Source organism: Lipophrys pholis, assembly GCF_963383615.2.
Source record: "Lipophrys pholis genome assembly, chromosome: 15".
Classification (NCBI taxonomy): Eukaryota; Metazoa; Chordata; class Actinopteri; order Blenniiformes; family Blenniidae; genus Lipophrys; species Lipophrys pholis.
In genome coordinates this window covers 16,015,050-16,041,374 of record NC_137642.1, presented here as the reverse complement: position 1 = coordinate 16,041,374, position 26,325 = coordinate 16,015,050, and the positions used below count along the sequence as shown (strand labels likewise).

Sequence of the window (26,325 nt, the reverse complement as noted above, 5' to 3'; positions counted from 1 at the left end):
TGATTTATTTTCTCAGTTGTGCTCCGTCTTGAATAATGTTGTGTGGTTTCAGGTCCAAACGCTGTTTTGTCTCTGTGCTCCTTAGACTTGACAGATGAGAAAGTGAAGGCCTACCTCTCGCTGCACCCGCAGATGCTGGATGACTTTGTGTTGGAGAGTGTGAGCGCAGAGACGTTGGACAGATGGCTGAAGAAGAAGACCAGCAGCAGGCCTGCAGGTATACACCCCGCTCCTCCACACACACACATGCACACACACACACACACACACACACACACACACACACACACACACACACACACACACACACACACAGCCCTCAGGATTGCTGTGTCATGATGACTGGATCAGCAAATTTCAGTGTATCGGGGCAGAGTTTCAATTTCTGTGTTTGGTAAAATAGTTTTTCGCTCAGACTTCAGTCTCGGCTCCAGCTTAGTCAACACACGCATACAGTCTGCCCTGCATATCTGCAGCCGCATCAGTCGTTTGCATTCATTGCAATGAAAAACTTTTGTATTCCTGATGAGGGTTCAAGTTATTATTGTGAGCATTTGCAGTACAAATCACTCATCTTTATATATGTCTCATCTTTATGTGTGTGGATGCAGGAGAAGAAGGGGGGGGGGGGGGGCCGAGATTGAGAGCAGGCCTGTCGGGTCTTTATAGGTCATTTGATGTGTTTGAGCGGGTCCGAGTTGGGTTTGTGCCGTGCACTTCACACACAGCGGACTGTTTCTCAGACCAACCGCATCCATCAAGGGCCCACAGGGCTGGCACTCTGCCCAGTCGAGCTGCTGACGTCAGAGGCGACCTCCAGAGACATGCAGCCGGCTGAAGGGGGCCCAGGGGAGGGGTGGGGATGATGGTGGTAGTGGCGGTGGTGGAGGGAGTAGTGCTGGCTCAGGGTGTGGGTGTGTTGAAAGAGGAAACTGGCAGAGGATGGATTTGTCACATTTCGGAGCTGCCTTTTTGCATGGGGTGTACAGACAGTAGTGTTTGTTGCTGCCGTGTGGAGACGTCAGCTTCCCAGTGTGTGTTTGCAACCATTTCCTGTATGCTGTGTATATTATTTGTGTGTGTTTGTGTGTGCTTCGGCCGACGGTTATCAAATAGAGGCCATCAAGTGAATAATTCTAACTGACGCCAAGAAGGAATAACAGATTTCATCCATGCAGTTCCGGTCAGGGCAGATAGAGCCTGAGCAAAGCAGAGCACTCATTCACAAAACTGTTTTTGTTCCCAAGTTTACGTTTAATCAGTTTTCAGCTATAGCGTCAGTCTCGAAGCTCGTTTGAAACTCGATATTGCTTCTGATCTCGATTGAGAGCTGGAGGTTTTCCCGTGTTTTAAGAGGGCTATTTTATTTACTACACACTCTATACACATTTTGCCCGTTGCTACTGACAGTTCTTTAAGTATGTTTTTTTCTTTTTTCTATTCAGCAATTCAAATTTGGGATGTTTACCTCTCTCAACCAAGAGCTGTCTTTTATTCGAGTACAGTAGGAAAATCAATTTGCATGGACTTGAAAACCGCCTCAGTCAGGTATCACATTACTGAGATGAAAGTTATCATGCAGGAACTCCCAGCTGATCGATTTGGAAAGCCTTCACTGCATTACCACGTAGCATAAACTTGACAAACAGCACAAAGTAAAAACAAAAGCAAGGTTAATGTTATTATGACGCATTACACGTTTCGATCAAGTTTCGGATTTCAGGTTTGATTCTTTTGTTGTCTGGAAATGTTTTTGTTTCTGTCGCGTGAGGAAAGCACTCTGTAAATTCCTTCTTCGATGGACCAATACAGTTTCAGATCCGCCATAAATAAATAAAATCATATCAAAAAGAAGACACTGTCCAGTCAAATGAAGATATTATAGAGGCATTTTCAGTGTTTTAGATGTTGATTTGGGTATTTCAGGAGGTTGACATAAGAATACATGCATTCTCCACTGTGCATGTGTGTTGCTTTTCTTCGGGTGCTTTGGCTTCACTTTGCTTGTACAGTGCTTGATGTTATCTGGTCATTCTACGTTGCCTGTAGGTGAGTGTGTGATTGTGTCCCTCTGTGTTTGCTCCATGATGGACTGGCGACCTGTACGGTGTGCACCCTGCCTTTTAGCCCGTTGTTAGCCTGGGTCGCCTCCAGCCTCCCGTGACCCAGAATTAGATAAAGTGGTACAGAAGATAGATGGATACTTACAATATTTGTCTGTAAGCTTAATGTAGCTCTTGACCTGAACAAGTAGCCACCAGTCATTTGGGCAAAAATGCCAGAAAAAAACTGGCTGCTGTCTAATCAGACTCTTTGGTATGATTTTCCCATCAGGGCTGGATTCACACTTGCTCACTTGTAGTGCAATTTGCTCATCTGGACAAGTTGAGAAAAAAAAACCAAACCCTGCATTTCACTCTGAGTCACTCTGCACTCACGCTCTCATGTTGAACATCAGACCACAAACTGTAAACAGACGACATATTGGACACTTTTGTGATTTATATTATGTGACAGAACTGTCCTAAACTTAACAACAGTGCTGTTTACTGGGCTAAATCCACTTGTGGTATAATTGTGGTGGTGTTTTTTACCAGCTGAGGGCTCAACAAGAGTCTATAAAGCGTGCAAAGACGTCAAAACATTGGCAGGAAGTCCCACACGCCAACACCAACAAAGACTATGAGCTGTAAGGGGCAGGCAGCTCTGACGCCTGTCAGTCTTGTGTTTGGTCCATTCAGGCGTCTTTGGTCTGTGTTGCTTTCGTACTTACAACAAACCACACCGCAGTTTGTTTGGAAGTAGGCTTGAGACTTGTTTGAGAAGCAGTTTTGCTTGTTTGGTGTGCACAAATGAGCCACACTAACACCATAATCGCAGCAGAGTTAGTTTTTAATCGGACCGAACTTGAGAAGCGTGAACACGCCCTGAGTCCTCCTCCCTGCTCAGACCACTGTGCGTGAACTCTTTGGCAGCCTCCCTGTTGCTCAGATGCTGTATCCTCTCGATGGGCAATCTTATTTCTAGTCCGTCACACAAGCTGAGTGGTCTCTGCAATGAAATGACAGCTGGACTCAGTGTGTCTGCTTCATAGATTCACTTATATAAACTTTTCTCTCTCTGTGTTGATGAAGTCGGGACAGTCCTGCCTAAAATATTAAAGATGAAACAAACATTATATTCAGGCTAAAAATATGTCTCTGTGTTAATTTTCCAGCCATCAGTTTGATCTTACATCTCTATGAGTGCGGCAGAAGCACAACCTGTCATCATGTGACCCTCGCTGAGATAACCGCTGCTTCCTGGAAGCAGTCCCTGCAGCCTGTCCTGTCCTCACTTATCATGTGAGGGACAGCATTGGATTACATAAATCAGTTTGTGTGTGTGTGTGTGTGTGTGTGTGTGTGTGTGTGTGTGTGTGTGTGTGTGTGTGTGTGTGTGTGTGTGTGTGTGTGTGTGTGTGTGTGTGTGTGTGTGTGTGTGTGTGTGTGTGTGTGTGTGTGTGTGTGTCACATCCTGCGTTTCTTAAAAAAAAAAAAAAAAAAAAAAACCTTCAGATTCCCTCAGCCTTCATGAGTTCAGTCTGTTTTGTCTTTCGGCAAAGACGAGATGAAAAATATAGATGATCATATATATTGATTAATTGTTTGACACTGTTGTATTAATGTATCTAGATTGAGGTGCTTCAAGTTAAATACTGATGTGTAGTAAAGTATAGACTGTTACTACAGTATGACAATGACGTGGACACCAACTCCCAGAATCCCACTGATGTCATTTGACCATCACACCTTTCTTGACCACGGTCCCACTGGCAGTATTTCCTTCACACTCCGCTCCATCATGGGGTAATTAATTAATCCCAAACCTTGTGACGTGATTATCTAGAGGCCTTTTGAGACACACGTGCACGCATGCACAGACTTTTTTTAGACACAATGAAATCTACCAAAATCATATTTTCTCTGTCATGCAAAGTAAGATTTACTGAGTTGACTAATAATTAAACAATATTGTAAAACTCTTGTAAAATGTTTTTGTTTTGATTTTTCTATATGAACAGATATCTGATGGTTTTTGATTGTTTCATCCAAAGAGCCAATAAATTCAACAAAGCAAAACATTACTGGTGAATTTCACCGACTTGGCAGTTTTGGTGACGGAAACTTTTATGAGTCTCCTGCCTTTCTCACCTGGACTTAAGAGAGTAAAAAATTGGTCCGAGCCCATCTCAGACAAACAAAACTTTGCTTGTGTAGCAGGACGTCATAGCGCACCACTGCGATAAGAGAGATTTCTCACCTGCATGGCCTTCCATCAGGACGAGGAGGAGTAAGACCTCTGTGTAGCTCTCATTTAAGTGTAGTCTTAAGTGGCGAATAAAATGTGTTTGTGCATTGTGGAAACGAATACAACATTAAAAAGCAAACATCTTTGTGTTTTAAAAGAAAAGAAAAAAAAACCAACACAAGTCACCTTTCCACTGAGTGACAGCAACTGCAAAAAGGCAAAGCTAAAAGAGCCAATGGAGGATCTCCTTGTAGGTAAACGGGGAACTTGGCACAGAAGAAGACTGCTGCTTTTGGCAGCCGCACATCCTGCATGCAGCAGGTCGATGGGGGACAGCCACTAGGTCGACACATATTGACCGCTGAGTCACTGCTCGCTGACCGTCCTGTGCGAGACTGTGCACCTGTGGCGATAGATCAATAAAGCGCCCATCAAGTATCATGCACATTAAACCCAGCTGACTCAGGCCTTTTTTTTTTTTTTTTTCTGTGAAAAACCTTCTCCCTGAGCTGCTGATATTTTCTGTATCATTCATCACCTCATCTCTAACGGCTCACCAGAGACCTTGTAGTTGAAGCTACAGTATTAACTCATTTGTTTCTCTTGCCATCTTCTTAATCTTCAGCTTCTTAAAACCTGAACAAAAAAAAAAACATTTTCTTTGTGAGTAAAAAGATCTGATCCAGAGCAAACTCTTTAATATTTTATGGAAAGAAAGAACTTGAAATTAAATCTGGAAATAGCAGATAATCTTCACCCATAAACCTGTTCAATAAACTGTAGATTTAATTATGAGCGACTTCTAATGTTTAGTATCGAATCACATCTTTGCATTGTGGGAGGAAACTGGATTAACAGGAAGGAACCGAAGCACAATCAGGGAGAACGTGCAAATTTAACACGGCAAAGTCCCGACCCTGGAATTGAATTTGCACTTTTTTTGCATTACAGCGTGCGAACCACTATATGACAAAGAATCCCTCTGTCCGAGTATCAACATGTTCATATTTGCAGGCAGGAAACCTTTACAGAAATCTAGAAGTACTTTACATAGCTTCTGTGTTTCTACTACCCACACTGAGGGAAAGCTTTCTTTACACACCCGGAAATCAATTATGATCTACCTCTGTGGTGTGAAAAGGCTTTTACCATTTCACTGTTACGAATAAGAATTCGATTTTAGATCAACACTCAACACACACACAACAGGAAAAGGTTTCTTTTCTCTCTGATGTCATATTGAATATGCTGTTTGCTGTTGAATCTGTGCCAGGGGATTTCACGTTCTGACAGCTGCCAGCCCCTCTGTGTGTGTTGGCAATAGTATAGGAAGGATTTTTATGTCATGTGATTATGTAGAAGTAATGTCCCATAGCAGCACATTTTGCAAAAGTAAAAAAAAAAGAGAATGGGCAGTTTAGTAAAATAACATAATAACAGTATGCATAGCACCACGTTATTACACGATATTTTTCATTTTGTATTGTTGACAATAAAATTCCCAGCTGATCCCTGTTAAATTATTGCTGTCCATTTATCACGATGCAGCAAATCTTTTTGTTTGACGCTGCTATATTTCGGAAACAGCCTGAACTGTGTGCCGAAGTTAGTTGAAAAACATCCGGAGTTGTGAGACAGTTGTTTTTAGTGTTCATCGCAGAGTGAGCAAGCAGTATATTTTCTAGGAACATGTCAGCACTCTCTTCCTGTGTTTACTAAAAGCACAGAAGGGCCTCAAAAATATGGGATGGTATTAACAGACGACTGCCGTCTGCCCCTGAACCGATGGCCGGCCACGTGGTGCGATGGTAAGACTCACGTTCCCACGCATGCAATCTGAAACATGAAAACTCAGCCGTGGAGATGATAGTGGCAACAATGGTAAATCCCAATATTAACATTGCACAGCAGGATGGGGGAATTTGCTGTGAAACATAAAAAAGAAAGCTGTCCTAACCTGCAAACTTTTTGGTGTTGAGGAAAAGCAGAGATGTGAGAGCCATCCTGGGCTTGCACCTGCTGAAGTTTGCGTGACTCTGCATACATAACTTAAAGAAAGTACTGGGGCTGGGCCAAGCAGGCACCTCGCTTTCAGCTTGGAAAATCGGATTTGAAGGGCACTTGCTTTTGTTTTTGTGGAATCCAGTCATAGACAGGCTGTACACTTTACATAAGAGACTATACTTTGAGAATTTACGTTACGTTTTGATTTCATTGACAGTTGCCGTGTGAATGCTGGACTACTTCTGTTTTTCCACTGGGACAGAGAATGTGTAGTAGTGTATTTTGACCTGATACAGCTCAAAGATGTTTGAGCCATTTTCTCATGAACCATCATTGAGTATACGTGGGGCCCTCAAGCTCAAGCTGAGCCAACATCTTATGTTCCTCCCAAAAGATTTTAATTAAGACTTTTTAATCTAACAATCTTTTTAACATTGTCTATATAATACAGAGAGACACACTCACACCCGCACTTATGGGTAATGTATGGCAACCAATTAACCTCAATTGCAAGGTTTTGTATCGTGAGAGGAACTCATATTAATCAGAGAAATACCACAGATGCACTTAGACAAAATGAAAACGCAAAAAAGGCCCGGCACACACTCGTACTACCCACAACCTTCTTACTATGAGGTGAGACACAAACACAACAACAAGACAAAAGCAATGTAAAATAAAATCAAGCGACAGCCGAAACGAGAACATAAGTGAGAATCAGGCATAAAGTAAGAGCTGAAGGAATCTGTCAAAAGATCAAACCAAAAAACACATAAAAAATAAAGGAATAGATAAAAGAAGATAGACAAATAAACACATCCTCACATAAGCCTTTTCTTATCCCTTTTATATTTCTTGCTCTGCTCTGGAACAACTGGAAAAGACCCTGCTCAAGGAAGTAAAACTGCAAACAGGCATTTCAGTTCCTCAAAGGAAGATGAAGCCAGGCCCACACAACTTTTATGAGTCATTCATAAAAACTGAAAACAGTTCTGTAACGCAAGAAAATAGTATTCAGCCTTATCAATACAGTAGGGACTCAGGTGAGGGAGTGCGTTATCTTTTAATCCCAATGTCGGCAGTTTGATCCCCAATCTCACACTGACTGTTTACAAAAGTGTCTTTGAGCAAGACTCTGAACTCCATCTTGCCCCTTATAGCATGTAAGCACCTTGTATGGCAGCTCTCACCATTGGTGTGTGAATGAATACATAAACTGTAAATCATAATCCCAATGTTGTGTTTTGGTGATATGATTTGTCCATAGCTGTAATCCATACACTCCAGTACAGTACTGTCACTACAGTGCTCTACAATAAGTGTCAATAAAATATTAGTGTGAATCAATGTATGGATGTAACAACTTATTGTGAAAGCCACTCTTCCAACAGACATTATGAACACTTAAGCAAGTATTTGTATTTCCGTGTCGTTTTTGGGAAGGTAGCGATTTTGTTTTTTCAGCTGCTTCATCTTTCAGCCTCAATATATGTTTTGCACACTCAAAGTTAATCAGACATCATTACACATCACTTTTCTCTCAAATTACATGACAGTGTACATATATAAGCAGTGGACATTACATGCTCTTGTATGTTAAATATTTTTAACATTTTCACAGTTAAATTAGCATTATTTACAAAAAATGTTTGTCAAGCACTACGCAGTTCACATCGTATTTTATAATGTATATAATGTACATACTAACGTATTACTTCATATTGCATACATTTTGTATTGATACAGCATCAATCTTTCGTACTGCTTCAGGGAATGGAGCCAATCCCAGTTTATTATTAGGAAAGGCAGAATACACCCCGGACAGGTTATCAGTCCTTCTCTGTGCAAACAGGGTGATCACCAATTTCCCTCAAATCTTTGTCTTTGGACTGTTTGAGGGATACTATGTATCAGGATACCCAGAGAAATCCACAGGGAGAACATGCAAGCTCCACAGAGTAGGGCCCCAAATTGTCATTGAATTGGGGACAATGGTTCTGTGAGACACAAGACCACTACATCACCTTCAGACACACTTTTTATAAGCATGTCCTGCACTCACATTCTCTTGTATTTATGGTTCATGGATAAGGCTTTCTTCTTATTTTGAAACAATAGCGCTTTATTCAATGTTTAATGCTGTTTGTGCCGAAACTGGAGCTGCCGAGCTGTTTGTAAACAGTAATCGGGCTAAATCTGCCCTTCAAATTGATCTTTGTCAAACCGTTGTAGGCTTCAACAAGTCTTTAATGAAGGTGAACCTTTTTGAAAGAGAGGAGTCTTTTTTTAACCTCGGTCCTCTGATTGACGTCACGCCTGGCCAGCGGTTCACTCTATAGTAAGTTTCGTGTCTATGTTAGGAAATCTAACGCACACTGGATGAATGTTTAAAACAACAAACAATACTGGCTGTAATTTCTGTCTTCACATCATCAAAGAGGCCTTCACCCTGCCAAAGCAGGAGTCAGTGCTCGAGTGGACGTTTCTAAAATCTGCTCAGCTTTTTCCATGGTTGGATCACATGAAGCTTTATCAAAGAGATCTGAGCAGTGACGGTTCTCGTGTGCTGCTGACCCACATGTAGCCAAGCTCTGCTAAACAATTCTATTTTCTTCAATTGCAACTTTCTCTGACTTTGAGGCCAGAGTCTGCTATGATCAGCTGAAGCCTTTCCTTCATTATGGCCTCAGTAATATCTCAACACTATGTTTTACTATCTCTCCAACACACAGCACCCAGTGAACAAACAGCTGAACTAAGTGTATAATAGCTTCTCGCTTGAAAATGTGTGAAAGCCTCAGCTCCCACCGTGTTCTTCCAATAAAAGGCATGTCAGTCACACACACAACAAACAGTACAGTACAACAGAACATCTCAGTTCTCTCTGCAGAGGGGAGATTAATCTTTATACAGAGATTAAATATGCATGTCTTTTGTGTAAACCCATAATAATTCCTAAAATAATTCATTTATTCTTACGTTTTTGTAGTAATGGCTCTTAACTCATTCCTAATAGAAATGTCTGTCTTCTAATTTGATCTTTGAGGTTCAGATTTATTTCAATGACAGCATCTGGACACACTGTTGTATTTTGTCTCTCAGTAGTTACAATATTTTATCATTTTGAGTATATTGCAGGATTTATCATCCAGTAACAATAAGGTTTCATAGCAATAGTTCTGCCTTTGCACACCAGTTGACATTTCCTGTCTAAAATCTGTTTTTTCTCCCTCCAGATGACACATCAGCAAAGGAAGTCAGCAGGGTAGGTTTTTACCTGATTTTATATGTATGTATTTAAATGACAAGGGACACTTCACAGATATTTTTGTCCTCTGCTTATTCAAATATACAGTTTTCTTGTAACTATTGAAGAACATATTAACGAGAGAACACTATGACGAGTCACAGCTATCTTTCAAAATGAGCAAAACAGCCAAATTGACTCTAAGTATTAAGTTGAATACACACTTTGACTACTACTTACTGTGGCTTTGTGCTTCTTTACTCTTTACTCAGTGACTTAAATAGGATTCAAAGAATGTCCTTATTCATACCTTTGGTAAACTGTTGCCGATTGTTAACACACTATAACGGCTGTCCAGGTCTGCACAGACACACAGCTAATAGGAAACAGCATGATTCTCTTGCTGTGCTGTGAAATCCTCGTACACGACACTGTCGGACACAAGGTGATCGGAAAGAGTAGATCCCCGTTGCTACACTTCTGTTTTCACCTTTGTCATTCACACCATCAGCGGGCCGGGTGTCAGTGCCTACAGCAAGGCCCCGAGGCTGGGTGGAAGGGACTCGACACACACAGGAAAAAAGAGGGGGGAAAAAATCAAGGTCCACTCGACCTCTCAGTGCGTCATCCATACGTTTGTACTAACAGGATGTGGGAGGATAGAAGGCGTCCCGTGGGGGGAAGCTTTCTGGTGCGCCACTCTCCCTGCCGTCCTGTCCTCACCCTCTCTGCAGGCGCAGAAATAGACAGCTCTCTGGCCCCGTACAAGGCAGGAGGTCTGCCTCTTACATAACCGCACTTTAAAGCTGAGGCTGAGCGGCGGAGCTTGCCAGGGCTCTAATCAGAACTGAGAGGCTCCGGTGGCCTCCTCTCGGGACCGCAGGGGGATCCCTGAGCTTGAATGCAGGGTGGAGCGGGGCGAGTTTTATGATGAATGGCTTTGCCTTTGTGAATGGCAGGGAGATAATCGTTTTCCATTCAAAGAGAAATTTTAGTTTTTCTGTTAATACCTGCCGGATGCTGCAACTTCAGACAGGGCACAGTGCAGGATCGAGTTTGTTGTCAGGTTTTTCTTTTTCATTTTTTTTTCCATCTCTATGCATTTGCTGAATTTTGAAATTCAATCTCAGTGTCTGTGAGAGACAGTGGAGTTGCAATTTCTGTGTGTCTTGTGTCCAGCAGTACCAGGACACAAATATGCAGGGTGTGGTGTATGAACTCAACAGCTACATGGAGCAGCGCCTGGACACTGGAGGAGACAACAAACTTCTGCTCTATGAGTTGTGCAAGATCATCAAAACAGGTAAAAGTGTAAATGATCAGTCAGTCAAGTCAATCATTGTTTTATTGCACTGTCCAGCCGATATGAAAGCATTGATAGAAAATATCTTTGCAACTGTACACACCTGCGTCTATATCTGAATGAGTGCACATGCATCCACACATATAAAACAGTCTTCTGACTCATCGATCCTTCTTCAGTTGACCTCACTCATCTGCAGCTCAAACATGACCGCAGTCACTCTCACTGATCTTGGATCAAACCTCAAAGTATGTTATCACCGTAAATGAAGCAATTTAGATTTTCTATAGAAAACAACCCCAGGAAGTAAATGAGAAGCTTTATATATTTCATTAATATTTAATCAAAATACCATGTTAAGAGATGGCTATGTTGCAATTGGTGCTACAGTATATAAATATGGAACAAGACAAACACTTTGTAACCCTCATACAGTTACACAGTTTTTAGACTTTGTCATATTTTCCTTGACAAAGTCTTGTAAAAAGTGTTTCTTGTGAACTCGACATAGCCAGAAAAGGATCAGCTCACCCAAACCACATCACTCATTAACGTTCTAATCATTAGTGTTTTCACTGCTCCTCCAGTCTCTCTGCTGTCACTTTGTATGATATCATGACCTATTTATCACAGTGAAATAGGACTGCAAAGGAGGACTAGGAATGAGATGAACTGGAAAGCAGTCAATGCCTGCAGTCCAAGTCCTCTTGTTATTACACAGGAATTTATCAATAGTTTTTCAAGTCGACCGTTGCTTTTCTTTTCCTGCCACACTTTTCCTCTCACGCCTTGTGATGTTGGACCATGTTTGAGAGAGAACAGCATGTCTTGAACTTTCATGAACAACCTGTTTTTTTTGTGTGTTTGTTGACAGCAACAAAAGCTGATGGATTTGCACTTTACTTCTTGGGAGAATGCAACAATGTGAGTGTAGAGGATGTTTGCGGAATACCTTTTTATGTACTTTTACATATACTGTATATGTATGAATTTTTTTTCCTCCTTCTTCTGTCTGACTTCCTGCTACTGTGTGTGCTTCTCAACAGAGTTTATGTTTATTCACTCCAACGGGGGCCAAGGATGGCCCTCCAAGCCTCATCCCTTCTGGCCCCATCACATTTGGGACAACCATTGCCGCTCATGTTGCCAAGACTCGCAAAACACTGCTTGTAGAGGACATCATGGGGGTAGGGTAGCGATATTACACCCATTACAGTCAAATAACATTTCATTGTATAATGTGTGACAACCATTCTGATTACTACTCGAGCAATCATACTTTGATGATGAAAATTGCTTGAAATTTGTCTTATAATTCAACAGTGGACTTGCTTGTTTGGTTATAATTCACATAACAGATCAGAGACTTTTCACATTCTCCATATTACATGCTGGTTAGATTAAGAGGAGAACTATCTAGGAAAATCTCTAAAATACTTTCCAGTTCAAGAATCATCAGCAACAGTTCCCCAGGGTTGGTCATCTAAGACTTTTCCTCATATAGTGAATTATTAAATATGCAGGATTCATGTGGGATGCTATACATGAGTCAGAAACAAAAGTTTACCACTTACAGGTCAGGCTCCTGTGATGGCTGAGGTCATAACAACCTGGTCGTTGTGTTACAGGACGAGCGATTCCCCGACGGCACAGGGCAGGACTCAGGGATCCATGTTCACTCTGCCCTGTGCCTCCCCATCCTCACTGCCATCGGGGACCTCATTGCCATCCTGGAGCTGCACCGGCACTGGGGCAAGGAGCCCTTCAACCTCAGCCAGCAGGAGGTCAGTCTGACCCAGACAAAACGGTGGGAGAGTGGGAGACTGGAGCGGGGCTCACAAGACAGCCGTCAGCTTGGTATCAACCTTAATCTGGATCTGGTTGTCTTCGTTGGGTACACTTTGTTATGTCAAATACTTGGTGTATTTCTTTTGGCCATAAGGACTTTCTGCTTGGTGCAACCTCGAATGAAACCGAAGGCGGGGATCTTTATCGTATTACAAATTCAATGAAGACGAATTTAAATTAAGAAACAAGCTGTAGTACAAATACAGCCAATGGTTGCGGGTGTCTCTAGCAGACTTCGTAAAATCACTCCTTCCTAAAATACATGAATTCGCCACGCTCACTCACTTCTCACCGAGAGCAATCTTTTTGACATAATAAAATAAATCCTGGTCACTGAGGCTTGGAAGGATGTTTTTGTTCTTGACTAGTTCCAAGTCAGTTTAGCTCCACGAGGGTTGATCTGTAATAAGGAAATGAATGATCACACCTGACAAAACTGCAGAAACATGAATTTATGAAGCGCAGAACTACTCGTGCCGTCGCGGTGATGAATTAATATTCCAACACAAAAAAGTCACACAAGAGAAACTCAGCCTCAAAACAACTGGATGGAAAATCGAAACTAAAAGAAGAGCAGTGAGGAAGTTCAGCCCGACACGTTTCTGCTGTAATAGAGTGAAACTGAGTGATCACGGTGCTGTCCATTTATATCTGCGATGAATTAATAATGTATAATCTCACAAAGTCACGCATTAACAAGTCGGGAATGTTCCGGCTTTGGGCGCGGCAACGGTGTTGGTTTTAGCCTGGTAGATGCGTTTTATTTCTTCATATTCTCAGAGAATAGCGGCTCCTTCAGTAATCTGTAAACTACGCTGCAGGATTTCTCTGTGTGTGAGTGGTCAGACGCTGAAAACTCACAAGTATCAAAAAAATATTACGGTACATCAATTTAAGTAGGTTTTTAGTTCCACCCAAGCTGAAAACTGAAACATTGCGTCTTCATGGGGTTGTTGTTAAACGAAGCAACTTTGACATCCAGCAGAATCGTTAAACTCCTTATCCATAAGAAACAAATACTGGCACTTTAGTTTTACCTAAAAAAGAAAGAAAGGAAAAAAACGCCACAATAGTTTTACAGGTGCGTCCAAGTCTGTGTCCTTTCAGTGGAGCTGAATTTCTGGAGTTTTTGTATGACTGATTGATAGACTGAAACATAATTATATGCATTCATTGCTAATGTACTTGTTTGTTTATTTTCTGTAGTTCTTCGGTGCTTAGCTTTACTTTCTTTTCCAGGTTGCAACAGCTAATTTAGCCTGGGCATCAGTTGCCATTCATCAAGTACAGGTGAGCAAACCTTCGCTGAGCACTGATACGATTCTGAGATTGTACGTCACAGCATCCACAGTGCAATGTAATGCTTCACCAGAGACTTGTCTGGGAACAAGGTGAACACCACCTATAACTGCTTATTTTGCTTCTGAATGACTTTGTTTGTTCTGGTTCTGCGGTAGATGTTTTTAAAGGTGAAATCCACTGTGTACTGGACCTGGGCTGTCACTGGGCCCAGTCCAATCAACTGAGCCGTAGATTCAACAAACAGCTCCCCAGGGATGTCATTATGCCCCAGTGCTGTTTTTATATGAACAGATAACACCTCAGAGAAGCAGCATCCCACTGCAGCTCTGGCCACAGCGGATCTCTGAGTGTTACAGCACAATGCACGCCAACATACCATTAAGATACTGTTACTACCACTCATGATTCTGTCCAGCAGCCAACTGCATGGATCAATCAGTGCGTTTGTGCACGGTGCGTGCAGTATGTCGAATGTGTTCTGTGGGAAATGAATGAATAAAACTTTTTTGTTTGCTTGCAGGTGTGCAGAGGTCTCGCCAAACAGACCGAGCTCAATGACTTCCTTCTAGATGTGTCAAGGTAAGAAGGGCTCTCTCGAGTTTCCCGAACACCAAGTAAATACCTTTGAAAGCTCAGATGAAGTGAAAGTGACATGTTCTGAGATAAAAGTCATATAAATGGAATATTTGAGCTACAAAGTGAGATAATATTTCTATTCTTTGTTAGAATATCAGAATAAACATGAAATGCAACATTGTGCTCTCACAATATGAAAAGTGATTACGTTTCAGGGAAGTGAGTTTTCGTGTCTTGAATGTGAACGTCATCAGAGCTTCCCATTTGTCAAACATCTCAATGCACCATTTCTTCTTTTCGCACAGAACATACTTTGATAACATTGTGGCAATAGATTCTCTACTTGAACATATTATGGTGAGTGTGATTTCTGCAAGTCTGTGTTCATTCACATTGTCCTCAAGGCTGCACATCTTCAGAGTGTGTGCTGAACTGTGTGTGGCTAAAAATCTAAACAATTTCTTCAGAAAATATGACAATAGTTGGATAAAATGTTGGCTTCTAACAGACATCTAGATGAACCTAATTCATTTATATTCAAATGTTTATACGGTCATTTCAAAATTTAAAACGGATAAAAGTAGGTGAGTGAAACAATGTGAAGAAAGATTTTCCAATTTCTTTTTTTTCTAAAATCCACCACTTTCTATGTTTTTCATTGCTTTGTGACTGTTATGTCGTCTGGTTCAACCACTAAAATGAACTGGGATGACCTGAGCCTAAACTGTGTATGTGTATATCATCACTGTCTATCTGCTCTATTAAAAAAATAAACAGTAATACATTTGATTTGATGAAGTTTAGAGGGATAATTTCCTGTGTTTATGTCAGTGTACCTTTTAAAATTGTGTCCCTGGTTTTGTTTTACAGATATATGCAAAAAACCTGGTGAATGCAGACAGGTGTGCACTCTTCCAGGTAGATCACAACAACAAAGAACTGTACTCTGACCTGTTTGACATCGGAGAAGAGAAAGAAGGCAAGCCTGTCTTTAGGAAAACCAAAGAAATTAGGTGCGTCACATTGGTCTTTTTCTTATACTGTACCTTTCATTCTTGTAACAGTTTGCAGAAAATCTGCCGGGATTCTACCACTTTCTACTAAAACATAATCACATCAATCTTCATTGCTGAAATTCAAACACTTTACAGTACGGGTAACTCTTTTTCACCTTTTTCTTCAGGTTTTCTATAGACAAGGGAATAGCTGGCCAAGTGGCTCGGACAGGGGAAGTCTTAAATATCCCAGATGCCTATGCAGACCCACGGTTCAACCGGTAAACACATTTCTGTGAACTGGCTTCACTTCTCATTCAGTGTTTTTTTTTTTGTTGTTTTGTTTTTTTAAAGATAAAATCATTGAAGTCCTACTACTTGTCACGATACTCGACGGCAGAGGGTTTTCAAAGTGTGGGAGGACTAATGTTCTGTCACCCATGAAAAGAAGTGAAGTTAGTGTAGAGTTTGTCTCCGTCAAACTTACAATAAATTCAGATGTAAGAATGTGTTTTGATAAAATAGTTTTTGGGGGAATTCCTCTTCCTGACCTGGAGATTTTACGTGCTTTGAAAGGCACTGCTCTACACTACTGTGGAACTGACCTAAATTCCCCTTGAGGTCTGACTGTGTTCTCCTCTTTGTGTGTTTGTGAGCAGAGAGGTGGACCTCAAAACTGGCTACACCACGCGGAACATCCTGTGCATGCCCATTGTCAGCAGGGGGACCGTAATCGGTGTGGTGCAGATGGTGAACAAGCTAAGCGGAAGTGCCTTCACTAAAACAGATGAGAACAACTTTAAGATGTTTGCTGTCTTTTGTGCTCTGGCCTTACACTGTGCAAATGTGAGTAATGCCAGTGTAAATATAATGAAAAAAAGTCTAACTGATATTCTTCAACAGAACAGCAGAGTAATGCCTCTTATTCCTTGTATCCTGTCTGCACAAGTGTGCCGTCCTTGTTTTGTAGTGTAGGTACGTTATGTGAGAATTATGTAATAGGCCTACTTCACAGCCACGACTGCATGTTTGACGTCATGGCTTCACCATCGTCATCCTAAAAGGCTTGGTTAGGCTGGTAACAGAATGAAGTTTCTGCTGTTTGCCAGAGCAATATGTTCGGTTTTTCTCCCGGACAAGGAGAGTGTGTGAATAAACACAGATTATTATCCCTTCCCTGGAACATAGACATCCCATGATTCATGCTAACTCTCGGAGCTTGCATTGTGTGGTCTGTCTGTCAAAGCCTCCCCTCGCTGTGGGGCCTGACTCACCGTCAGTTCGTGCGACAAACTTACGCAGGAGCAGCGTCACAAAGTTGGTTTTAAAATTGATGCGGGTATGTTAATATTTTAAGGCGAGCAGTCTGCATCCGTGCAGTGGCGGGATTTATGTCGGGCTGTAATTTATGCCTGATGTCTGTAGGAAACCCGCTCCGGCCAGCTTCTTTTTCACAGTGATTTACGGAGGAAGGCGTGAGGTCTGGCGCCTGTATTCACCAGCTTACTCCAGCTTGTCTGGGAAGGGAACAGGGATACAAATCAGATGTGAAGACACTGCTTTAGAGACACAGAGATGACAATTTAACTCTGTCTGACCCTTTTTGAAAATTTAAGCAGTGATGCTGAACGCATTGAACAAAGATATAAAATGCTATATTTCCCAGAGAATTGTTCACTTTCTGTCTTGATATTTTAAAGACTTATTCCCTGATCACAGTTTCCCGCTTGTCTCCATAGATGTATCACAGGATCCGACACTCTGAATGCATATACAGAGTGACCATGGAAAAACTGTCTTATCACAGCATCTGCACATCTGAAGAATGGAAGACCCTCTCCCAGCTCAACCTCCCTGCGATCATCTATAAAGAGATTGAAATGTAAGTGTCCCTTTCTCTGAGTCCTGCTGTGTGTTCGCCTGCATTGTTGGCCTGAGAGGTGTTCTCGCTTCTGCTCCTCGCTCTTATCCAAAATCTGTGAGCTTGAGTGGGGTTGGTCTCCCGCCACATGTCTTCAAAAGGGATTATGAGAGAGTCCAGACCGTGATTGTAACATGCAGTGGGACAGGAAAGGGTTTCTGGATGTCAACCAATCTGCTTAACTGTCTCAGACCTTCGAACTCCCCTCATCTGCATCTCTTCTGTTTTCCCAGGTGTGCTGTCTATGCTAATTTAAGCTTCTTCTTCTTCATTCTCTCCCCTTCCTCCCCGCTTCAGGTTCCACTTTGACATCAATTCCTTTGAAGAGATATGGCCTGCTGTCTTTATCTACATGGTTCACAGCTCCTGTGGAAAAAACTGGTAATGCCACAGGACCACAACACTGTCACCGACACCATTTTGTTCTCCACCAAAGCAAACGTGAATCTTTATTTCTGTGCATGAAGCTTTGAGCTGGAGAAACTGTGTCGGTTCACCATGTCCGTACGGAAGAACTACCGCCGTGTGCCCTACCACAACTGGAAGCACGCGGTGACGGTGGCACACTGTATGTACGTCATACTGCAGAAAACTTCTGGGATCTTCACAGAGGAAGAGGTTTGCTTCTTGTTCTATTTTCTTGGCACAAGAGAAACAGCTGTTGTATTTGAATTATTATTTTTTTCTTTCTTTTTATTTGGTTTTACAGAAGAAGGGTTTGTTGATAGCCTGTCTGTGCCATGATCTGGATCATCGGGGGTATAGCAATGCCTACTTGCAGAAGTTTGACCATCCGCTGGCTGCTCTGTACTCCACCTCCACCATGGAGCAGCACCATTTCTCTCAAACCGTCTCCATCCTGCAGGTAGAGCTCCACTATGCAAAACTTGTTCTGCAGTGAAATCCACCATTTTCGCTGTTTTGGTGGGTTTTTTTCTTTTGAATTGTGCAGTTGTGCAAACTATACACTCAGTGTAACATACCTTTTCATTTGATGCATCATACGTCCAACTTCAACACAAAAGTCGGCAGAAGATTATGAATTAGATTGATAGATTAGAGTGATTAGAATCTGAATACAAGTACTACTACAGACTGTTTTTTTCATTATAAGGACATAAAAAAGTCAACTACACTCTTTTGAATCTTTTCTTCCTTAAAAAAAAGTTTGATTTTGAAAGAACTAGAAAGTTTTTTGCTTCTTCGTGTGACTTCTCATACAAATGATGTGTGAAAGAAATATTGCTACGGACCGACTATGACTTACTGCTTTTTTTTGCTGTAATTTTTAATAATGTATGCACTTGTAGATAAACATTGAAAGCACAACATAGACAAGATCACAATTCAAAGCATATGTACACAGAGATATGGACACACATCAGTAAATTAAAAGTAAATGAACTATAAAATCCTCTTTGAATCTATCCATCCATCTTCTATCTATCTTAATCCTGTTCAGGGTCACAAGGGCACTCGAGCCAATCCCAGCTTTCTATGGTCGAGGGCAGGATAAACCTGGACAAGTTGCCAGTTCTTCTTGGTATTTGACACGGAAATCCTAAACTCACCATGATAATTTGAAATTACTAGAATTTACTTCCATTTGTATTTTCTCTGTTTTGAGGTTTTACTCTTCACGTTTCTTGGTGTTGCTTAACATTCTTCCAATTTGCACACATGGATCCCATCGAGGCTGAAAGAGTCAAATAAGTAGCATGAAACTAAGGCACAAATGGTTAATTATAGATCAGCTGAGAGGATCGTATGATTTAGTTGGCGTTACCTGCTTCTGTAACACTTTCTCTTGCTGGGTCCGATGGCCTGGGATTAACTTGACTTCAACTTGTTGTAGTCTAGCTGAGCTGAACGCCTCATAAGTGGAGCTTTTGCTTTTTTATTGATCTCTTTGTTTCTCATAGCTGGAAGGGCACAATATTTTCTCCAACCTGAATTCCAGCCAGTACGAGCAGATGCTGGAGATCATCCGAAAGGCCATCATCGCCACGGACCTCGCCTTGTACTTTAACAACCACCAGCAGCTCACGGAGCTGCTGGCCTCGGGAGCACTGGACTTCAGCAACCATACGCACAGGTCAGACCACAGCTCACAGTGGTGCTCACTTCAGGATCGCATCAGGGGTCTCATTAATATAACTTGGAAATGCACTTTATAAATCACAGTCATTGTTTACAGTGAAAAGAAATTACAGTTGAGTTAGAGGGGGAACTGTAGCAGTGTGGGAAATAACTGGAAAAAGTGTACTTGTCAAATATTGCTGCTGTGATACATTCAAGGATATCAAACAGAGACTGAAACTTAAAAAGCGTTCACTTAATGACAGCACGAGGGGGAAAGAATTGTCCAACTTTGCCTGAGATGACAGAGAGTTACCGTCACTGAAACTGAAAATGATTCCTGTAATCTGGGGAAGGTGTGCGAGCAGCGTTTCTCTCTCTCGCCCACACAGCACAGCTTTCATTCAATAATTTCCCTTAGTTACCAGGTTGACATGAAGACCGATGGCTGATTATTAAATTCAAGCCCAGTGGAGTAAAATCCTCCCAGCTGCAAGATGCTGACTTCATTCTGGCTTTTTAACAGCTCAACAGCTGAATTGTAGACTCCAGCTGTCTCCTCTGAGCTCTGGAATATCCCTGATGTGACCATCAGACATCCTGACCAAAACACTGACTGTGATTTGATTTGTAAAGCATTTTTAACAAGTAGAAGTTGTTGTGTTACCTGACCATGGTAGGTTAAAGCGAGAATAAAAAAAACACTGTTGTCAGTGTGAACCGTTATAAACTGTATGTATAATTAATTAATGTATGATTTAATGTTTTCGTGTTTTATTAATTCTATCTGGCTTGAAGTCACCATTTTATTGCCTGTGTCAGTTTTCCTTGTGTCCATCGTGTGTGTGCACATGGGTCAGAGTAGGCGCACGCACATTTTCCAGTCAAGTTTGTTTCTATAAATCTGGCTCGAGCATTAAAAGTGGTGTGAGCTTATAAATGAGATCCCGAGCATGAGAGAGAGAAATCTGGACTTGGCGCGCCTCAACAGAACATTGAGTTTCTCCACATGGATGTAACGAGGCTCTGCTCCCCTCCAGGGACCGTGTGATTGGTCTGATGATGACAGCATGTGACCTGTGTTCTGTTACCAAGCAGTGGCACATCACACGACTCACGGCCAACGACATCTATGCTGAGTTCTGGGCTGAGGTACAGTGAGATACTGTTCGGGCTTGAACAGTTTTAGTGTCATGATCATGCCTCAAGTAGAACAGTCAGACCTCTGTTATGGCTTGTAAACACTGATACAACTTTGCATGTCCTGCAATTTCTAAAGCACAATATGATGTTGTCTACAGGCCAGGAGGTGTACCACAGTAGTTAAAAATAAATGTTGTGCTCTTACTTTGTTCTTTCATAGGGAGATGAGATGAAGAAGATTGGGATGCAGCCAATCGCCATGATGGACAGAGACAAGAAGCATGAAATCCCCCAAGGGCAGGTAAGACCAGCACTCCCACAGTGCTTTGACACATTATTCTGATGTACAGTTAGTGGTCCTTTAATAAGATTTAATGGGCGGGTGGGGGGGGGGGGGGGGGGGGGGGGGGTATTGGGAAAAGAAATGTCAGGTTTTAAAGACAACAAGAATACCCTTTCTCAGAAAGTGTGACTAAAGTGGAAATGGTGACTGTTAATGACAGCACAATAAGCAGCACTGTTACATGTTTGAAATGAAAAAAGCTTTATAGCAAAGTTTTGAGGGGCCGGTATAGTCACGCAGTGTAAGAAAACCTCTGCTGTGGGTATTGGTATTATATTTAGCTTCGCCTTGCGGCGCTATCAGCCAGTGAAATTGAAAAAAAAAATATTTGTGCATACAAGACTAGTGAAGGAACTCATTTGATACACAGTTTGTGAGTTAAAGCAAATCCGCTCACACATTATGGACGCAACATAGTCAAAACACTCTCTTGCTAAGAAATAATTCTTAATTTCAAGTTTGTTTTGTCCTTTGTCTTATTCTGAAAATAAAATGTTTCTCTTTTGGACTGTGTACTGTTTAATATAGTTTCTCTTCTCTTTTTGAAGGTTGGATTTTACAATGCTGTAGCAGTTCCATGTTACACGACACTAGCAGAGCTTTTTCCTCCGTCCAACCCTCTTTTAAATGCCTGCAAGTAAGTGACTGAAAACTGTTGCTTTCCCTGTGACAGTGAAGTATGAGGAAAGAGGAAAACAAACAAATATTTTTTAGGTTTTTTCTTAATTTTGAAAAGGTAACAGAACCCAAAGTCAAAAGTTTCTTTGAACAGAGTTGTCCTGATGGTGGGATATGTGGTGTGTGGATATGTGGTGTGGATATGCGGTGTGTGTGTGTGTGTGTGTGTGTGTGTGTGTGTGTGTGTGTGTGTGTGTGTGTGTGTGTGTGTGTGTGTGTGTGTGTGTGTGTGTGTGTGTGTGTGTGTGTGTGTGTGTGTGTGTGTGTGTGTGTGTGTGGGTGTGTGTGTGTGTGTGTGTGTGTGTGTGTGTGCTGGCATTGTCTCACCAGCAGCAACTGGCCAGAGAAATTAGATTAGAGGTGATAAGGATTGTGTGTATAGGTGCACATTCCCGGCGTTCCACTGAAAATGCAAACAAAACACACACGTTGCTTTATTGAAATTGGATTAACTCAACATGTGCTATGACTTTCTGGGCTTACAAAAAAAAAGAAAAAACTATGATGAAATACACTGAGTGGAAATACCAGCTCGACCTGACTCAGTGCGTCACAGTGTGTCCGCTTCGTGAGCTTTCGCATGCGATAAGAGTGTAAATTACTGTTGTTATTTCTGGGGTTTTCGGCAGGATCATATTGCACGTGTGTCTGCCCTTCTCCTGCTTTGTAAAATGTCTCCTTGATCTGTGGGGAATGCAAACAAAGTGAGCGATGTAACATTCAAGACCTGGTTGTACGTCAGCGCCGGGCTCTGGGTGGGCAGCAGGCCTAGACCCCGTGGAGCCCTGCTGCGTGTTGCGGGATCTGCCAAAGACCTGCAAACTGCATCAGGCTGGCTAATTGAATAGGCCAGCAGCAAAGGGCAGCACGTTGTGCACTTGTATGTTCAGCCGGATTATAACGGGTGGGGAGAGGTTATGTTTATGACAGCAAGCGCTGATGGGATCATTGCTCCCATTGACTAGTGAATTACACTACTGCTGCTTGTTGGTGTCTTTTTGTAAACTGGGTGTTCGTTTCACTCTCGTCTGTTGTTTATTTATTCACATAGTTAATAATGACATGGTCACATAATATTTGTAACTTCACACCAAAGTTATGGTTCTAAACATTTTAAGGCCTTTTTTTTTTTTTTTTTGTTAACATCAGATGCACACCCTTGTGGCAGCAAAGTGCTATAACCTTGTGTGTGAACTCCAGACGCCTCTCAAAAAAGGCATTTCAACCAAAAGTTAATTGCTTTTTCAGTTATTTGTACAATAACAACATAAAAATTAAATGTTTCAGGTATTTTTTTTAAATTGAAATTGTGGTCGTTTTAGCACCTGATTTAAAAATTGGAAATACATACTTGGTGAATTCTGCTCAACAGTGAGAGGAAGTGCCGACATCAAAGGGTCAAAGAGCAACATGGAATGAATGCCGGGCTTAAACCCTGCTTGAACCCCCCAAAACTAGAAGGATCATGAAGCCTTGCTTTCATAGTCTGTATTGATACTGAAAGTCACGTGAGCTTTTACCCATCGGTGTATTTTCATGATTTAATAGTTCTAAAGAAGAAAACAGACATTTGAAATATTTCAGTGCACATGTAGTAAACCTGAAATCTGTGGATTTTTCACTTTTTAAAAGAAATTATATGAAAAATGAATGCGATGGAACTGTAAAGCCGCAGTTTCCATGAATGAATGGGTCACAAGTGGGCGTTTAAGTACAATATTGAGTCAAAAAATACAAACATAAAACTCCTTATTCTACGACTTAATGTTTTGGGAGAATAAAATGACTCTGGCTGAAAACCAGAGTATTGGTGTTGACATGATTTTATTCACATTCTTGTGTTGGTAGCCTGTAGTATCAATCAAAGTATGAAGAATAGAAATCTGATCACAGTGCTGTGTCTTTGCAGGGACAACCTGAGCCAGTGGGAAAAGATAGTGCAAGGAGAGATTGAGGACAACGTGCCCAGCCCGCCTCGTGATTCAGGCCCTGTCAAAGTGGACAACTGACAACCAAAGGGGTCGCTGGCCCACCAAAGGAATACAACCGGAATCCTGCCACGGTCCTGGAACTCCAGAGGGGGGAAAAAAACCCACATCCTGCGTTAGCAGGAGACAGATTAGCTGCAAGGCGATTTGACTTTAACACACAGTTACCTCATTGGGTGACGGAGGTGTCGACACTGACAGTTTCACCGATCCCAGAGACTGACCGCTGTTGGGGAGGAACTTGTATCGTACCACCCCTACGTCCACTCAGCTTGGGAATTAATTTGGTAGATTGAACTTACTCTGTTTTGGTTGTGTTATTTTGAAGGTTTTCTTTTATGAGTTTTCTATATGTGAGTTCAGCTGATTCTATCATGGTCTTGTATTTACAGAGGCCTTACTCTGAACCTTGTCCAGACTAGGATATGTGAAATCTTCTTATCAGTTCAGGCTTTTTTTTTTTCTTTTCTTTTTTTTTCTTATTTTGAAATGGTACTGTTTGCCTTCTGTGGTAGGTTTATTGTACGCGCACTACTTCAGCAAGGTATTCCCAGAGACAGAAGGAATGTGTAGAGGAAACGCACGGTGTAAAGCCACCCTGTTGAGAAGGTGGGTGTTTGAATGTTTGATAAGTTTTTTGAGCAAAAATCCTTTGCAGTACTTGAATAATGACATACAGCCCATTCTGTTTAGAGAGAGCAGAGAGACCTCACAACGTAGTCCACAAACAAACTGATGAGGAGTTAGAGAAGGTGGGCACTAGTGATTACAGGCACAATGTTCCCACCTGAAATGGACCCCACAGCCCCCCGTCACCTTCAAGCATCGATCACCCTCCTGATTCACTTGATCTGTCCTGAGGTTGACTGTTTGTCGTATGAAGAAATACCACCGTCCGTCACTTTTAAGTATTTATAGTAAGTCACGACTACATACAAGCTCATTTCCACTTAATGATTTACACCACTACGCACCATGAGTTATTTAACACAACAAGAAACAAGGAATAAACTTTGTGAAAAGTTGCAGCCTGTATAGTTTGGGATGTTTTCTTTTTGTTTCTTCTTTTTTTTTTTTTTTTTTTTCCTTCTCTTTAAAGCAGGTTAGGTTTCAGTGGGCGTCTTCACAGGTTTAAAGACCCTGAAGTCAACAACAAACAAACAGGCATCTTCTGCTCCACGATGTTAAGCTAAAGCAAAATACGTCTTATCTCTGGGATTGCAACTCAAGAATGTTGTTCAACATTTTGCCGGCATGTGACTGAAGTTTCCCCTCATATTCACGACCCTTTGGAAGGAAAGACGTCCTCCTCTATGCTGTTTCTTCAAGACCGTGCCCGGGGATACATTTGGACTCTTTCGAATTAGTTTCCAAGATCTTCCAAAAGACAAATTGTTTTGTCTGAAACTGTCATTCCAGTGGACAACGCTCCTCCAAGACTGACATTTCTGCTCAAATAATTTGTACGACTGTGGCCCCCCCAGTGTTGTGAATGTACTTTTTTGATGAATGTTTATGTTGGTTGAAGAATCTCTGTGGTGGCATGTGGGTCAGTGCGCCATCGGTTTCCACGATTTTGCTGTCTTACCCTTCAGAATTGCTTCCAGTAAGCTTCAACCAAGAGCAACAATTAGCATGCACCTAAACTGAAGTTTATATATAATTTTTGCATATACAGTAATAGGTGTATACTGTGTACAATCTAGGAATTAGTTTGTACAGACTGAGATGTGTGCTCTGATGGTGCTAAACTGTATGGCAGTCATGCACTTTCTGAATGAGTGCGTGTATGCGTGTGTGTGTGTGTGCGTACGTGCGTGCGTGTGTGTGTCTATACCCGATCCAAACCCCACCTGACCACACGGTAAAGTCACTGCACTGTCCCTTCTGCTCTACAGCACCAGTTATAACCTGTTGTCTGCACTATGTTTAGCTTACGATCCTTATTGCTATTACTATGTTATTTTCTTAGAGTTAAATTTTAAATTAACTTATATTTTTTTATACAAAGAATAATGTTGCCCTTTTTTTTGTTTTGTACAAAGTAAACATTCAAATAAATTAAAACAGTCCAGACATGTTACTGTTACCCAGAATAACTGAGGAATGTCTCAACTGTAAATGTAAGAGCAGTAGCCCAAATGAATTTTATTAAATACCTGAAAAATAAATCTGTTCCAGATCTTTTTTTTAATTATTATTATTATTCTTGAAGGTTATTTGCTGAAATGATTGCATACTTTTTCAATGCAAAAAATGTTGGATTACGTTGATCCCGTATGGACACTTCCAAGTAATACAAGTCTAAAGGGTATTTTGTGTACTTTAAAATAAAAGCTGGATAAGTTATCGGTGTGTGCTACTGTTTGAACTCATGAGCTTGTGAAAATTCTTACATTTGGTATATTTTTTTAATGTTTTGGTGTCAGTGCCTCCCGACGATAAAAGATGTGCTATCTTTCCTTGGTGGAGCGAACAATCACAGATAAGATGGAAGCTTTTTCGAGTTTTTATCGAAATGAAACGTGCACATGTTTAAAGAAAAGCATAATCAGACACATTCGCAATCTAAAAACCGGTGAAACTTCCTGTGATGTTTTTGAAGACT

At 41.5% G+C, this 26,325-nt stretch overlaps 1 protein-coding gene across 1 annotated transcript in view; it reads left to right on the top strand.

Annotated features, from left to right (window-relative positions):
- Window positions 1-25,873, top strand: part of pde10a (phosphodiesterase 10A) — a 35,305-nt gene extending 9,432 nt beyond the window's left edge. Inside the window, exons 2-22 of the mRNA XM_080481832.1 lie at window positions 86-217; window positions 9,531-9,559; window positions 10,724-10,844; window positions 11,719-11,768; window positions 11,891-12,031; window positions 12,473-12,628; window positions 13,932-13,982; window positions 14,515-14,573; window positions 14,876-14,927; window positions 15,441-15,583; window positions 15,754-15,846; window positions 16,225-16,411; window positions 17,305-17,447; window positions 17,784-17,867; window positions 17,954-18,104; window positions 18,196-18,351; window positions 19,409-19,581; window positions 20,606-20,717; window positions 20,929-21,009; window positions 21,600-21,688; window positions 23,639-25,873. Of these exons, the coding sequence (XP_080337958.1) occupies window positions 86-217; window positions 9,531-9,559; window positions 10,724-10,844; window positions 11,719-11,768; window positions 11,891-12,031; window positions 12,473-12,628; window positions 13,932-13,982; window positions 14,515-14,573; window positions 14,876-14,927; window positions 15,441-15,583; window positions 15,754-15,846; window positions 16,225-16,411; window positions 17,305-17,447; window positions 17,784-17,867; window positions 17,954-18,104; window positions 18,196-18,351; window positions 19,409-19,581; window positions 20,606-20,717; window positions 20,929-21,009; window positions 21,600-21,688; window positions 23,639-23,738 (2,303 nt within the window). The 3' untranslated portion in view covers window positions 23,739-25,873. The remainder of the gene's footprint in view (window positions 1-85; window positions 218-9,530; window positions 9,560-10,723; window positions 10,845-11,718; window positions 11,769-11,890; window positions 12,032-12,472; window positions 12,629-13,931; window positions 13,983-14,514; window positions 14,574-14,875; window positions 14,928-15,440; window positions 15,584-15,753; window positions 15,847-16,224; window positions 16,412-17,304; window positions 17,448-17,783; window positions 17,868-17,953; window positions 18,105-18,195; window positions 18,352-19,408; window positions 19,582-20,605; window positions 20,718-20,928; window positions 21,010-21,599; window positions 21,689-23,638) is intronic.
- Window positions 25,874-26,325: the final 452 nt, after the last annotated feature.